General features: G+C 41.3%; 1 protein-coding gene across 2 annotated transcripts in view; it reads left to right on the top strand.

Annotated features, from left to right (window-relative positions):
* Nucleotides 1-12,001, top strand: part of rspo2 (R-spondin 2) — a 71,648-nt gene extending 59,647 nt beyond the window's left edge. For both annotated transcript variants that reach the window (XM_053881321.1, XM_053881320.1), the window contains one exon: nucleotides 10,526-12,001. In XM_053881321.1, the coding sequence (XP_053737296.1) occupies nucleotides 10,526-10,641 (116 nt within the window). In that variant the 3' untranslated portion in view covers nucleotides 10,642-12,001. The remainder of the gene's footprint in view (nucleotides 1-10,525) is intronic.
* Nucleotides 12,002-14,678: the final 2,677 nt, after the last annotated feature.

Genomic DNA, 14,678 nt, shown 5'->3' with positions numbered 1-14,678 from the left:
TGTACTTTTTTTTTGCTAGCAATGAATCAAAGGAAGGTAGCATTTGCTCCCCTCTATTTTAGACCTAAAATCCCAACATATTTAACTGTGTGTGTTTGTTCTGTGGACACGACCACATTCCGGTGAACAAGGAACTTTGCTCACCATTTCCTTTGGATGGCCTTTGAGCTGTGCAATAGCAGATGAAAACCTTGAAATTCACAATCTACTTGATTAAATTCAAGAGTGCAGAGGTTCATTGTGAACCAGCCAACGGTGCAGAACAGACTGTTCTCGCTGCCGAGCGGAGTGAACCGTATTTTGCACCAAATAAAGTCACAAACTCCCTTTTGTTTCGCCTTCAGTTTAAACAAGTGATATTAAAAGTCTAAAATGGAAATTAGAGAAATGCTTTCTGCCCACTGTTGGACTTCTTTCCTAAAACACCTGGCATAAGAAAAAACAGCCACAGTGAAGGATGGTTGAGAAAGAAATGGTTCTTGAAAGTTGGCCGTACTGCAAAGGAATATTTCGACGTGATAAGCTACCTTAGGGTGTTGAAAGCTGGAGGTGGCAACCAAACCAACACAAGGGAACAGTTAAAATATTTTAAAGAGCAGTCAAGCATCGCTTCAAATTCCTTAGTCGGCCGATGGGAAACTCAACTGAGCACGGTCATCATCTGTTCTCCTCCCTGCGTGGACCAGTTGCGGTGGCCTCTCGCTGGTGTGATCGACCTTCTGCAGAGGGCGGAAAAACAGGCTGTCTGCGCTGACCATCGTGCGTATTAATTACCGTGTCAGTCATGCATGTTTTGTCGGTACTTTTCCGCTCAGGGACGTTAATCTCTGAGTCGGGTTTTCGCTTTAACTCATTGTCAGTGAAACGCAGCATCAAAGAGCGGAGCGGTGAGCAAACCTGCTTCTTAATCGCGGATACTCCGCTCGGGTCACAGATGAGAAAATAATGACCTTCCTAATCCCAACATTAGCTTTCTGAAATTGGAATGCACATGTTTTAAATCATTCTCACCCATTGGTGCGGTGATGCTAAGCAGAGCGTGGGGGACAGAATGAAAGAGTGAATGAAAGAGTGTGATCCAGACTAACCTTGTTAGAGCTAAGTGACGCTGTGCAGAGAGCCTCTTGTCAGTTGGTTGGCAAGATGAGCTTCTGGTAAATGATGGTCCTCTCTGTCAAAAGGCTGATTTCTATTTTCCCTACATCTGTCTATGTCTGGTGGCAGACTTTCCCACTGCATTTCATTACAAATACTGCTGACTTTTCCCTGCTTGTGATCAAGGTGTAAATTCACCGAATCAATGACTCCTTCCGATAATTCACCGAAATGAGGTCAGATAACATTCTTGCACCGATAAATCAATTGGAGACTAAATATAGCAGCCGTTTAGGACACTGTCAATACGTGTAGCCTTTTCCCAGGCGGAGGAGCTGTCGGTCTGTGAGTACAGTGAGGTTGGCTACAGATCCCTTCCCCTTCACAGCATTATAAATGTATGTGTGAGGCGGCCCTTAATGGCTGCTAATCCAATTTCTGCCACTGAAATCAAATCTCACTGGCGCCAGTAATTCTCCCCTTCTCTTGCAAAAATACCGGCCTGCCGCTCTCGCCTGGTCATGGAAACAACAAGCAAGTCAAAATTCTGCCGTTACCTCCCTCTGCTAGTTCGTCCACAATCAAAATTTGCTCTCATCTTGTGTCTCCCATGTCTTCGCCTGAAGAAGGTTATTAATTGACTGCCTGCGCGGAGCACAGCGACGGTGTAACAGGAGAGCAGGGGGGAGTTTTCAGCAGTATAGGATGCCATTTACCGTATGTCTTAATGCCTTCTCGAGGTCAGCCATCGATTCCCCGTTTTTTTTTTTTTTCTCTCTCCAACCACAAGCCTTGGAGGTAAGATTAGGCCTGTGAGTCTTGCAGAGCAGTCGGTGGAGAAAACACTTGTCCTTAGATGACAGTTGCTGTATTGCACAAGTCGGTGATGCTGGGGTGATATGAAGTTTGACACTCAATACATCTACATTGTGACGTTGGGGCATTGCATGATGATCTTAGAATTTAACTTTATTACTGACATTGGAGACGCACAATATTGTACCTCCACCATGGTTTTGTGTTCACCTGCAAAATAACTCGGATGATAATATAATTTTCAGCAATTGTTTCCATCCCATGGATCCGACCAGAATCTGTAGACTGTAGGTTTCTACTGGGTTTTCTTTGCAAGTTCTGGGACACTACTGCCACCATTTCAATTTCATTATTAATGATATTTTCAACGCTGGAAAAGGTCGCTAATTATGTGAAGTAAATGTTGGAACCTGTGAAAATCTCTGCATACGTGGTTCTACCCAATTATTTTAGCTTGTTGAAATCATGGATATTTCTGTGTCATGGACTATGTTTACAGATGGGTGAAGAAAGATAAAGAAAGTAATAGATTGCCATTGGGTTTTTTTTTTTTGGTCATCCAGAAATTTCCGGAATATAAGACACTACTTTTCTCCTGCAGCTTCTACAGTGATTCAGCTAAGATATGGATTTTTACAGGCTGAAGAGCATCATGCTGCTGAAATATTGAGCCTCGTCACATCAAACTGATGAAATCAGAGGCATTTTATTTACCTAAATCCGCTTAAAATGCGCTGTTGCGTCCGGGTGTCCACAGCTCCGCCAACAGAGCCGATCTCCTGGAGGAGTGGAGATGAGAAGCAGCAGCTGAGACCGGCTGTGGTGTCCAAAGTTCGGACGCACGGGTGAAAACAGCACATTTTGGACACTTTAATGTCAATAAGGGGTTCATGATTCAAGTTCAAAACATTGCTGAGTTTGTTTCATGAGTCAGTCTCCAGGCTGGACCAAGTTTTTTTGTGATCCTCATGCATTTTTAGGCACCACTGACCTACTGTGTGGACAGCACCAATGCAACCGGAAAGCTCATAGACCGGTTATGTATGAACATACATGAACATCTAGTTTCCTTCATAAATTTGGTGTGTGGGGATAATATTCCAATGCGCTCTATAGTCTGGAAATTTCTGTACTTTTCCTAGTTTTAGTTTATTGAAATACATATCAAGTTTAATTATATTAAGTCATAAATATTGCACCAGAAAGCAGTGAAGTTATCAAACCCCAATGTGTGTGGCCCTCATTGAAGAGACCTACCATCCCAGCACTGACAACATGTGTTTCAGTGAGAATCCAACATCACCACGACTTATGATGTTCTGCATAGCATACTGTGACGACTGTGGCAAACTTAGCAGGCAGTGAGCGAACATAGGACATAACTGGTGCGTCCCACTCTTATCTATGTTTGGAAATTTTGACAAGCCTGCTAACAGATTTAACACCTACCTTTTTATCTCATGATATATCAGGAGCAATTGTGCAGATAGCTATGGATTTATCATAAGAGTGAGTGTATGGGGTTAAAGAAAAAAAAATAGCCTGCTGTATGGGGTATAGGGCCAAGAGAGTTTGAATCATCACATTAACTTATTTTTTGTTGGCGGTGCAGTCTCATATTGGCTGAAAAAAAGCGACAACACATGGAAGATGTATGTTGTGATCTTTATACATACACACAGAAAAATTCCTCCAAGGTCGTACTTGACAGCGGTAAACTCCCTCCCCACCGCAGGCTCTGCTTCTGATTCCCAAACACAAAACATTTTGATTTGCTCTCTACTCTTTTTTGTTTGTTTGTTTGATTTGCTTTCATTTCAGAGTCCAACACTGATGTCAAGCTGGCAGACACAAAAAAAAAAGATTGTATCTCATAATGGAAAACTAAACATTGGTGAAATTATGGTTTTGCTGTAGTGATAATAAAATGATGCCAGAACGGAAAGAAACGCTGAATGGGGGGTGACGTTTTTTTTTTTTTTTCTTTTCTCTCGATAAAAGCAACTTGTCTTTAACTCCGTCCCGATGCTGACAGCTGCATGTAAGCAGAAAAAGTCTGATTTAAAGCCCATTGTGGTTTCCAAAACAAAATTATCTGTACATGGCTGTGAGATATATGAATTTGTTCTTTCTTCTGTTTCCTTTGCGAACCCCGGTAATCAGCTTAAGTGATTACATCGGTTGTAAATACGAGATGATGAAAGCGCAATGTTCCTATTGGCCTGAGGAGAGATGAGTTCTGGAGCAGATATGATAGACCACTGCCTCGTGGGATCTGGAGCAGGGGGAAGGGGCTTCCGTGAGTTTCGGTGGCCCTCTAGCTGCGAGCCTAAAGAGGTTTCATGAAATGTGGTTTGAATTTGCTCTGCAGGTGAGTTTGTGAACTCTTCTGTCTGTCTGCAGTTGCAAAAATGTGTCCCCCATTTGTGGAGTTGTAGCTATAAATCATATCGAATAATTTAAAAAAAAAGAGTATTGCTGTTGTCGGTTCCCTGAAAACATGATCCAGAATCTGATCGTTTATTATCTTATAATCTAACAGCGATGACTGGAAAGTATCATGTGGAGTTCAAACTTTAATGGCTTCCATACCCGCCTTTTTTTTTTTTTTTTTTTCCTTTTAAGAAAACATGTTTTGAATGTCTTGCAAATAGCTAATGATAATTTGAACGCAGCCTTGACAGCTGTGCGCCGTCAATGGAAGATAAACGCACATGTGACAGAGCTGCCGTGCGGAAGAGTGATATACGACACAACATGCTCAGAATTTTATTTAAGGTCTTTTAACTTAACTGGAAACAAGCATAACAAAGCAGAGAGCATGAGCTATAATTGTGGTGCATCATTTGAGCGGCTGCCATTTCAAAACTGAGCAGCCAGATGCAGGAAAAAATGGCCTTTTGTTTGCAGTTTCCTCCTGATTCCGTTGAACGCTACTTCAGATTCTGTAATTGGACGTGTCAAAATTGCCCAAACAACTTTAACATTTTTCATTTTATCATTATTTCAATGTTAGTTCTCTTCTTGCTTCAGATTCTACGCATTCACAGCAATTGTGTGAAATGGTTAAGGATTATCAAATGCAATTTTGACTTTGTAACGTTCATTATCGCAGTGTTTAAATATGTTTCCATTCGTATCACATGACCTGTGATATAGACCTGAAAAAGATTTGTGCCATCCCACTTTCCAGAACAGAGCACCAAGCATCCAATATGGCCAAGATTACATTTTTTTTTTTTGTAATTCCTGGATGCTAGTTTGCAGTTTTGTTTTCTCAGTCATCACCGGTCGTTCTGTTCCCCCTTTGTGAGAGTGAACCAGACAGAACTGGCAAAAGAGTGCTGCTGTGAGGGACTTATTTCCTCTGAAATTCAAAATGGATTAAATGTTCTTTTCCTGACAAAGATTATCAAAAGCAAAGGGTTTGCGTAATTAGTCATGGCTGAAGGAAAGTGGTTGGAGGAACATTATTGCCTTTGTGCTTCAAGTTTTCTTCTGCATGTTATCTGTCTGTGAAGCTGTAGCATTTGTTAGCACACTGAAGTTGGCCGAAACCACCTCTCTCCTCATCCCTCAACTCACCTGCGATTGCAACCTCGGAACAAGCCGTAAGAGAACTTTACAGTTACAATTTCTGATGGTGGGCATTGAATTCTGTGACTGTGAGGGGCCCGTAAAGCCATTACGGGACACGAGAAAATACATCAACAAGTGGTATAAAACATTCTCACATCTAAGACAAAACATATTGACTATCGTCAAGTGGACTTGTGTATCCTGTGTTGACACGGTAGACTTTCTATTGAGTCAAAAGTTTGCCAACCCACTGCATTTTCTTTTACTTGGTATGAGGATGCTTGGAATGACAGTTGTAAGTCAACATTATGACCATATTAGTGACGCTACTTGGTATATATAGCACCTTATGTGACCATGAGCCTTCACTTTTGTAGTGATATTCCAAGAGCGTATTGCTGTCTCCTTGTTTAACCTCTACCTGACTTCTCTTAACTGACCTTTGTACCATTTTGGACATTCGGGGAAGCGCTGCCTTACGGCATCTCCAAATACCACAAGAGAGGAAACCCTTGACTCAATTGAAGGTCTAACCTGTTGACATGCAACGTGCAAGGTTGACTTCTGTGTCACGCTGTACCGCAAAAGTCCTCTTGACAATGTTCGGCCTTAGTGAGAATGTGATGAGTCGGATTTTGCTATGTTTGCAACGTTCTAAAGGTTGCCTCAAAGTGTTTGAATGTATATGTATATAATTTTGTATTACTTTATGGAATGTAAATCATAAAAGAAATATTGACAAATTACTTAAAAATAAGGCAAAAACGATATAAGGTACTTTTTTTCGTATGGATTCATTCTGAGGGACAAGAAATACTGTCAAAAAAGGACAAAAGAAAACAGGGGAAACATTTTTTTAACAATTAATATTTGTCATTGAATTTGCAAAACTAGAAAATGAAAGTTCTCAGAAACGTTTCTACATGATCAGTATGTAGTTAATAGTTTCACTGTGGCCTCATGTGGGCCGCAAAAATACACTCAAACGGCCATGTGTGACCCCTGGGCCATACATTGGCCTGGTTTCCATTGAAAAAACATTGCTCTCAGACAAACGTCTGGCTTTAAAAATTGCATCTTTGTTGCTCCATGGTTACGGGGAACAACAGGTGGACTTGGACTAAAGAGTTCTGGCAAATTGAAAACAGTCATTTTCTCGGACGGCTTCACAGTGTTGCATTTAAACATTTCCAGAAAGGAAAACAAAAATGTGCAAACTGAGTTTTAGAAGCCATTCATTTGTACCTCATTTGTGTGGCTCACTTTTAGCATGTCGGTCCTGCGTCCAGGTGCAGCCAATACAGCGTCAGAGCATGTAAAACTTTACTCACAGCTGCCCAGTTCAGAAGCAGCCTTTCACGCAATTGCTGTGAATTGTGCATGTTTTTTTTGTTTTTTTTTTCTTTCTGCAGGCCTTGCATCCAAGGAATGGCCCACAAGGGCTCCATGTTTTACTGAAGAAGTTTAGCTCGGCTTTCTTTATTGCCCTCAGATGTAGTTCATATTGCGTTGATCGCTGTAAAAGCCCTGTTTATCAGGCACCTAGCAACACTGTTTTGAATAAAAATTACCCCTTCAAATAGCCATTAGGAAAACACACCTTGAGGCCAAATGTCTCTGCGCTCCAGATTTTCTGCGGCGAGCGCAATCGTGCTGTAGGTCAAGCAGCGTATCCGAAGAGCCATCAGATAAGCAAGTGTACAAAGTCTTCTGGCCACATTCTCGAATGGAAGGGCATGAGATTCTTGATGGAAACGATGCCTAAGTCGCTTTCACAGGGTGATTTGTAACCGGGGGCTGTGTGTGAGGAGCTTTATTGCTTCAGATTGGCGATGTGACTCAAAAATAACCCGATTAGATGAATTGCAGGAAATAGCTCCGCGATGGTTTGATGTTTGCATGCATCTGTATTACTCATTGGGGGACCCTATTAGCCGAGCAATATCTTGCCTCCTCATGCGTGTCGGCTTAAACGGGTGAATATTTTTGATTCGGCCTCACGGCTTGGCCCTGAGAATTTTCTCCGCATGTGTTTTAAAGGTGCTTAAAAGGCCAAATGCCAAGGAAGGCCATTTCACACACTGTTCCGGACTTTTCTTGAGAGAAAGAGCTCCATCCGAAGACACCTAACAAGTGCAGCGTTCAGACGGAGAAGACGGTTGATATATTTTCTCGGGAGATTTTTTGCGGCCTGTCTCTCAGTGCACTGGCTCGGGATCCAGATAGCGTCTCCATCATCCAAGCTTTACTCCACTTTTTCCCCCATTAGATTTTCTTTCCCCTTAAATTCCCTCACACTTACTCCCCTTCACACACGTCTCACACACACACCTCGTTATCTTATTTGTGGCCTTGGCAGCCAGATTGCTGCCTTGCGGTTCGGTAGCCAGAGTTTTCTCTGTCACAGAGAGTTGTGGGTGCAGAACCTACACCACACAAGCTTCCATGAGAGCAGGAAGTCAGTTCCCGACATGCCTTGCCCACCCAGTGGAACCTGGGACGCATTAACCTTGGGCTCGGGGAGCAGATTGGAAAGAAGGTTATGCAACTTCTTCTATGTATCTGCGCGGACAGACTTCTTCTCTTCACAAACCTGGGGTGCAGACTAGATGGTGAGGAAAGCCACAATGTGATATGTGATTCTTTTCATATATGACTGACCTCTTTATGTAAACAGCCTCAGTTCGTGGCAGAGTTGAGGAAATAGGGTATAGGTTTCCCCCGTCCTCCGCCTATAAACTGTATTTAAAAAAAAAAAAAAAAGAAAGAAAATTACGTGTGTGTGTAAACATGAACATATGGTTCGTGCTACAAATTAATTCTGACATGATTTTGGTTGGTCTATAGAGGGCGCCAAGGCGGCGCCCCACTGCTTGCCAGAAAATGTTGAAGGCATTAGAGAATTACTAAATAAATAAGAAGTTCAAAAGCCATAATAATATTCTGAACAATAGGTCCATGCTTTTAGAAGAGCAACATAAGTATTATACAAACAAAAAGTCCATCAGTGTGTGGCATCATTGATGTATTTCCTCCTCAGGACAAAGAAATCTTTACCATTGACTCTTGTCAAAGCGTCTGTCAAGAGTCTGCCGACACTGCCGGGATGTCAAGTGTGGCTGACTGACAGGTCGAGTCGCGGGAGTTGGAGATGAAACTAAAATAAATAAATTATTAAATAAAATGTTGATCATATAGATATCTTTGTTGACACGGTGAGTAATGTGTAGAGTACTTTACTGTGAACCCAGTTTTCTGAAACCAATATGTTTAATGTTCACACACTATTCACAACATTTTTTAAAATTTATTTTAGGTCTTTTGAACAAAAAAAGAAAAGAAAAAAAAAAAACTTTTATTATAATTACTATAATAATTTTCTAATATAAGGAGAACTGCTATTTGAATGGTTTTACCTGACATTAATTTATAGCTGGAGATTTTATAGCTCCAAACACTCATTACAACATGAATTCCGAGTATTATAAAACTGTACAAGGATGAATAAGCACCTTTTAAGCTGTTGTTTTTATTAAATTATGTAATAAATGTATTGAGATGTTGTAAATATGATTCTGGCTCAGTGTCCCCTGAGAATTGTTTTCACTAGCCGCCACAGGCCCCGGGGCTGCACCAGTTGAGAGCCGCTGTCCACTCCTGACATAGGATACTAAACGGATGAAAGCAGTTGATAATCGGAAATGCTAAATCTGTTCAATATTTCTGATCAAACACTTGCGTGTGTGGGAGAACACTTCTGACTGGAACTGTGACGTGGTCTGACATCAGAAGGAAGCAAAAGGGAAAGTTTTAGTTTCCATTAATTCAAGTGTCCCAGTGGTATGTGTGACCGTGACTTTAGTTCTGAGCGTTGTGTTCCAATGTTATTTAGTTTGGGGATTTTTCCATTTAAAAAAAAAATGTCCGTGTTACGTGTTGTGTTTTCGCAGTATTCCTGCTTCCTTTTATCATGTGGGGTCTTTTCTCAGCTCTGGTCTCTGACAGATTAAAAAAATAATAATCGCTGAAGGATAAACCAAGTAGCTTGCTTCAGTTCTCTTCTGCCTGTTTCTCCATTGATAGTGTCAGAGTGAGCACAAGCGTCTTGTATTTCAAGAGGAGCACTTCTGACATTCTGACTGAATTCTTCTTCTAAATGAAGTTCGCATAGTCAAGTGCCCTTGTTGCGAGAAGTCCAGCACTGTAGTGTCCTCTCTCAAGATTATGTGTGATACATTTCATTTTTGCACATTTTATGAGCAACTATCTGGAATACAGAAAGGATTTGTACTTGAAAATATGCACGCAAGTATACAAGTGGGTTGGTATCGATGTGATTGAAATAATACAATTCTTGAGATTGTAGTCTATTCATCGTTCGCTCAATTGTTAGGAGGTAACAGTGGTGTGTAAAAGTGCTGATGGCCTAGACCAGTCCTGTGACTTGCTCCGGTTTGGTCCCACGACACTCGCTTATTCATCTGTTGTGCTGTGTTGCTAAGCACAATGGATTTGTATAAAAAAAGGAATTAAAAAAAAGTTGAAGAATTATCACATACCTTCCCTGGCAGCCCTCAACACCTTTACGTCCACTTCATTCATGAATGGAAAACGCATCTTAGACATTCTAACGACTGTTATTTAGTTCTACGTCACGTGCTTTTTCTTGAGTTATAACTGCCTGACATGTTAAATTAAACTGGCTGCAGTGGATCAATACTTAAGTGTTTTATAAGTACACTGCTTTAACAGCGAGCACAGAGCTCAAAATGGCAACCGGGTTGCCAAAAATCTTTTTACAGCGAGTTCAGGTCAACGTGGTTATGAGGGCTAACTGTCCGACTGGCCGTATAATTTCATTGATCATTTTATAAAGTCCCGTATCGCTGTCCATCCTCTCCCATCGGAAGCCATCGATCAACCTTCAAAAAGCCTGTGATACGCCGACTACCGCTGCATTCATTACAGTTTGATTATGGGTTATTAAAAAGAGTTGTCGAATTGATCAACATTGATGAAATGATTTCTCTTCCAGGAGGCTCAGGGAAACACCGAACCAAAGAACCAAAGAAGAAGAACAAGCAGAGGCTGCGGTTTCGGGCCCAGAACCAGCACAGCGACCACTTGGCCTCGGCGCGGCCCAGCCAATGAGGACTGAAGTCAACCCCACCAACAAAGGAGCAACGCGAAGCTGCTAGCTGCTGCTACACTCATACTCTGACCAACGACTCTCACGAACCCCACAACCTCTCCTGCCTCCCAGTGTGCCCCCCAACCAACCCCGGCACTCCCAAGGCCATGACTCACCATCCACCGCAAGAGTTCTATGTATGACATCGGTACCGATCTACTAAACACATACTTCATGCCTCCCGCTGCTTCTCTCCCAACGCGTCCAGGTGACTCTACTCCCGCTCCCCCCACCCCCGCATTGCCTCGTGGACCTTTACAGTTGACATTACTGAACTCATTTCCCGTCATTAGCAATGTCATTAACCGTCCAGGGTGATGGAAGATAGAGGGGCGAGCCCAGAGCGTGGGGGCGGGAGAGCCAGATAGAAGGAAGTTGCCTGGAGATTTAGTGAGGAGTTTGGCACGGTGAGCGGGAAAGTGGGGGAGGCAGATGACGGAGGAGAGGAAACAAGGGAGGATGGAAGAAGATTGAAGCGAATGATGCTGATGGACACAAGAAAAAAAAGGCATCTCAGCTGAAAGAGACTTTGCTCTATTTATGTGTAAAACAAACCCGCGCCTTTTCCTCCCGAAGTCGAGACGGTGTTCCCAATGTGTGGCCTTTATGTTCTGTACATTTTGGAGAGTTAATATTAAAGAAACTACCATGCCTAGTTGCAAAGTATTTTATTCTCAGCACAAACTGTTTACGTTCAGACCGCTTACCGCTCTAACTGTATAGTGTGGATAATAAAAGAATAATTTTAGTTGTTCAACTAGCATGGCGAAAGAGTGTTCATAGTTGAATTACGACAGCTTCTTACTGTATTTTCAGTATTGACCTGTTTACGTTCGAAATGTTTTAGAAGCTGTAATACCGAGCTGCAGATTAAAAAGGAGCAAAAACAAATATTAAACATAGCCGCCACATAGCTTCTTCATTTATATGCTATATAAATATATATATATATATCTAAATATATATATATTTGATTTATTTATTAATTCTATTTTGTACTATTTTTGGTTCCATGAGAGATTTATGCCTCTGTACTCCTATATGCTTAAATATTTGTTGAGGATATTATAAACATATTTTGCATATTTTTAACACCTGAAAAAAAGCTTTGTGTGTGTGCGTGCGTGTGTGTGTGTCACGCAATGTTGTATTGCATTCGTTTGACCTTATCTACTGAGTTCACCCTTTCAACGAAGAATACAAATAAACTCTGCTTTCATATATATTCTAGGTTTTATAAGTAGACTCCAGCAACAGTAAGGTCATAGGACTGCATATGTGTACATTGTGTTTTATTAAAATACATTTCATGTGACTGTATGATGGAATCTTTCATTATTGTCTGTGGCTATAATATATATGTGGCTAAACTCCCCAACTGCTGTTTCCTTGTCTCACTTCAGTGTGCAATTATACGAGTTCCAAAACATTTGTGAAATCCATCACGTCGCACTGCATGACACAAGTTCCAGCGCCAGCCAAAGGATTGGTCACGCTCAATTGGGCCTCAACGCCATGACAGCGCTGTAAAGGCCTGGTAATTCACTATGACGTATCCTCACGACTGGTAACAAACCAACACATGTCACTGGAGGTTCATTCATCTCCGACATCAGACTGTGATGCCCGAACATGTTTTTGGCTGTGGCACTCTTTCTTTCTTTCATCACGCACACGCCATCCATCACCTCCTCATGTGATGCAATGCCTTTTTTTTTGCATCTTAATACTTCAAGTCTGCAGATCCATATCTGTTTTACAGAGTGGCTTTCATCTTTTTCCCAGAACGTGGAGGAAGAAAAGTCTCCCTGACTGCTTGTGGAGGCACAGTAGCGGACGAATCAAGCGACATCTCAAATATATCAGTCCAGTAGACGCAGACCACAGTCTTTGGGCTCCTGTTTGACAACTTGAAATCACTCATATTACTTTCAGAAGGAATCTATTGAGGCTCGATGTCTGTCTCGCGTCCACTTGAGCTTATTGATTCTTTTCAAGTACAAGGAAGGTAAAGAAGAAGCCTGGAACAGCAATGACGGTGGTGAACTGAAAATGTATATATGTATGAAACTTTGTACAGTACCTCATAAGATCATGAGCTTTCACGGCACATATTTGTCGGCACCGCGAGTGCCGGTGATGGCCGGGTGAGGTGCCATACATGCTCGTAGGCATCCAACAGCATGTAGTGATGGCGCTCCAGATCGCCACAGTCCTGATCCCTGGGTCACACGGAAGGCTGACTTCTGCATCACTGTTGTATCCAAAAGTCCACTTGACGATAATCGACATGTGACGCCTTAGTTGTGAAACTGGTGCATTTCAACTCACAATGTCATTTTCAACCATAGTTTTGGCTGGTGGTCTCCAATGACGTCGGAATCACAGCGAGAGCACGTCGGAATATCAAAGTTCCTGAGGTGGCAGCCTCTGTCAATCTTCTGTAGCAACTCTGAAACAATGAGGAACAAACACTGTTTTATTTCATTATTTTTAGCGGGGTTTTTTTCTATGTGTCTCATCAATATTTCCAGAACTTTTCAGGTTTTCAAGTGTAATAATAATAATAATAATAATAATAATAATAATAATAATAATTATTATTATTATTATTATTATTATTATTATTACTTTCTATCTCAAAACAAGATTATTAAAGTAAGAAAGACTTGAAAAAGTACATAGGTTCCATTGCTTGAGTTAACAGTAACAGGGTCAGTGAGCACTTCTTAAAGTTATTGACAATTCTGATTTGAAAATAATGTTTTCTTTGGTTTAAGGAACTGCTGTAATTTGTGTTTAGTTGTAATATGGCTATTAAACAGCAAATGCATCATTTTGCATATTAATTTCAGTTCAATTTCAGACAGTTTGCAGCACACAATCTTCTAAATGAATTCAATGAATCAACATAAATAGGAACAGGACCTCACAAACACAAAAACATCTGAAAACCCGTTTATACACTGTTTATAAAAAAGAGGACTTCTGCACTGGCTGGTTTTAAAAAAGTCTACTTTATCCTGGATGAAGTGTCTGTTTCCACGTCACCAAACATATGTTTTAATTTTCACGCTGACCCACTTGCCTAAACCTGTTGCATGGCACTAGATTTTGTGTTGCACTTAATGAGACTGAACAGCGAAAAAACATTTTTTTTTAATAAATATTCACGATTTTAATAATTCCAAAGCACCAAAACCAGGAAAGAAAATGTGAGTTAATATTAATCATGTGTGAATTGTTTCCACCGAAGTTTCCCATGAATTTGCAGCTCCTCAAACGCTCCTAACAACCGAGTTGGTCTTTTTTAAAGTGCCTCTTATTCTCATGTAACAACAGAATCTACCTCATCACCGCTGAAGGACAAAAAAGACAACTTTCTCGCAACATCAAACTGCAGTTCCTCATTAATAGAGCAGCCGGTGCATGCGATGTTAATCACCCGTAGACTGTGAAGCGCAGCGCTGTATAAACTCTTGTAAAAGTAACTTAAGCATTTAAGCTGAAAAAGCATTACTCTTAAGTGCTTTGACCGTGAGTCACGAAAGATCTTTTTTTCTGCCTGCTTCTCACACTTATGCCACTCAGCCTCACGTACCAGCAAAGTGAGAGCTGATGTGCCATGATGGAGGAAATGGAAATATCATGCCTTGCCTTGTCATCTATTTTATCCCATGCGCTACCCATGTCAACTAAGTCTGATTTCACGTCATGTTTGCCCGTGTTACATGCAGTGAGTAGAGAGAAACCCGGACCATGAGTAATGTCACCTCCATTATGAAAAGTGGCGCCATGAGCTCCGGATTCAATAGTCAGTAGAGGAAGAACACTCAAAGTTGACAGGTAGCGAGGAGCCGTTTCAGACTGTTATGTTGTACTCAGTTTGGAGCCGTGCTGAGGGATTAGCTAGTTTAACTTGAGTGGTCCAGAATTAGCGCATTGGAGTGATAGATCAACATAGTCACTATCATGGAGCCGACATTATTGGAGTGAC

This window comes from Synchiropus splendidus, chromosome 12, assembly GCF_027744825.2.
Source record: "Synchiropus splendidus isolate RoL2022-P1 chromosome 12, RoL_Sspl_1.0, whole genome shotgun sequence".
In the NCBI taxonomy this organism is placed as follows: Eukaryota; Metazoa; Chordata; class Actinopteri; order Syngnathiformes; family Callionymidae; genus Synchiropus; species Synchiropus splendidus.
The sequence above is the reverse complement of the archived record's forward strand: the minus strand, read 5'-3'. Positions and strand labels throughout refer to the sequence as shown.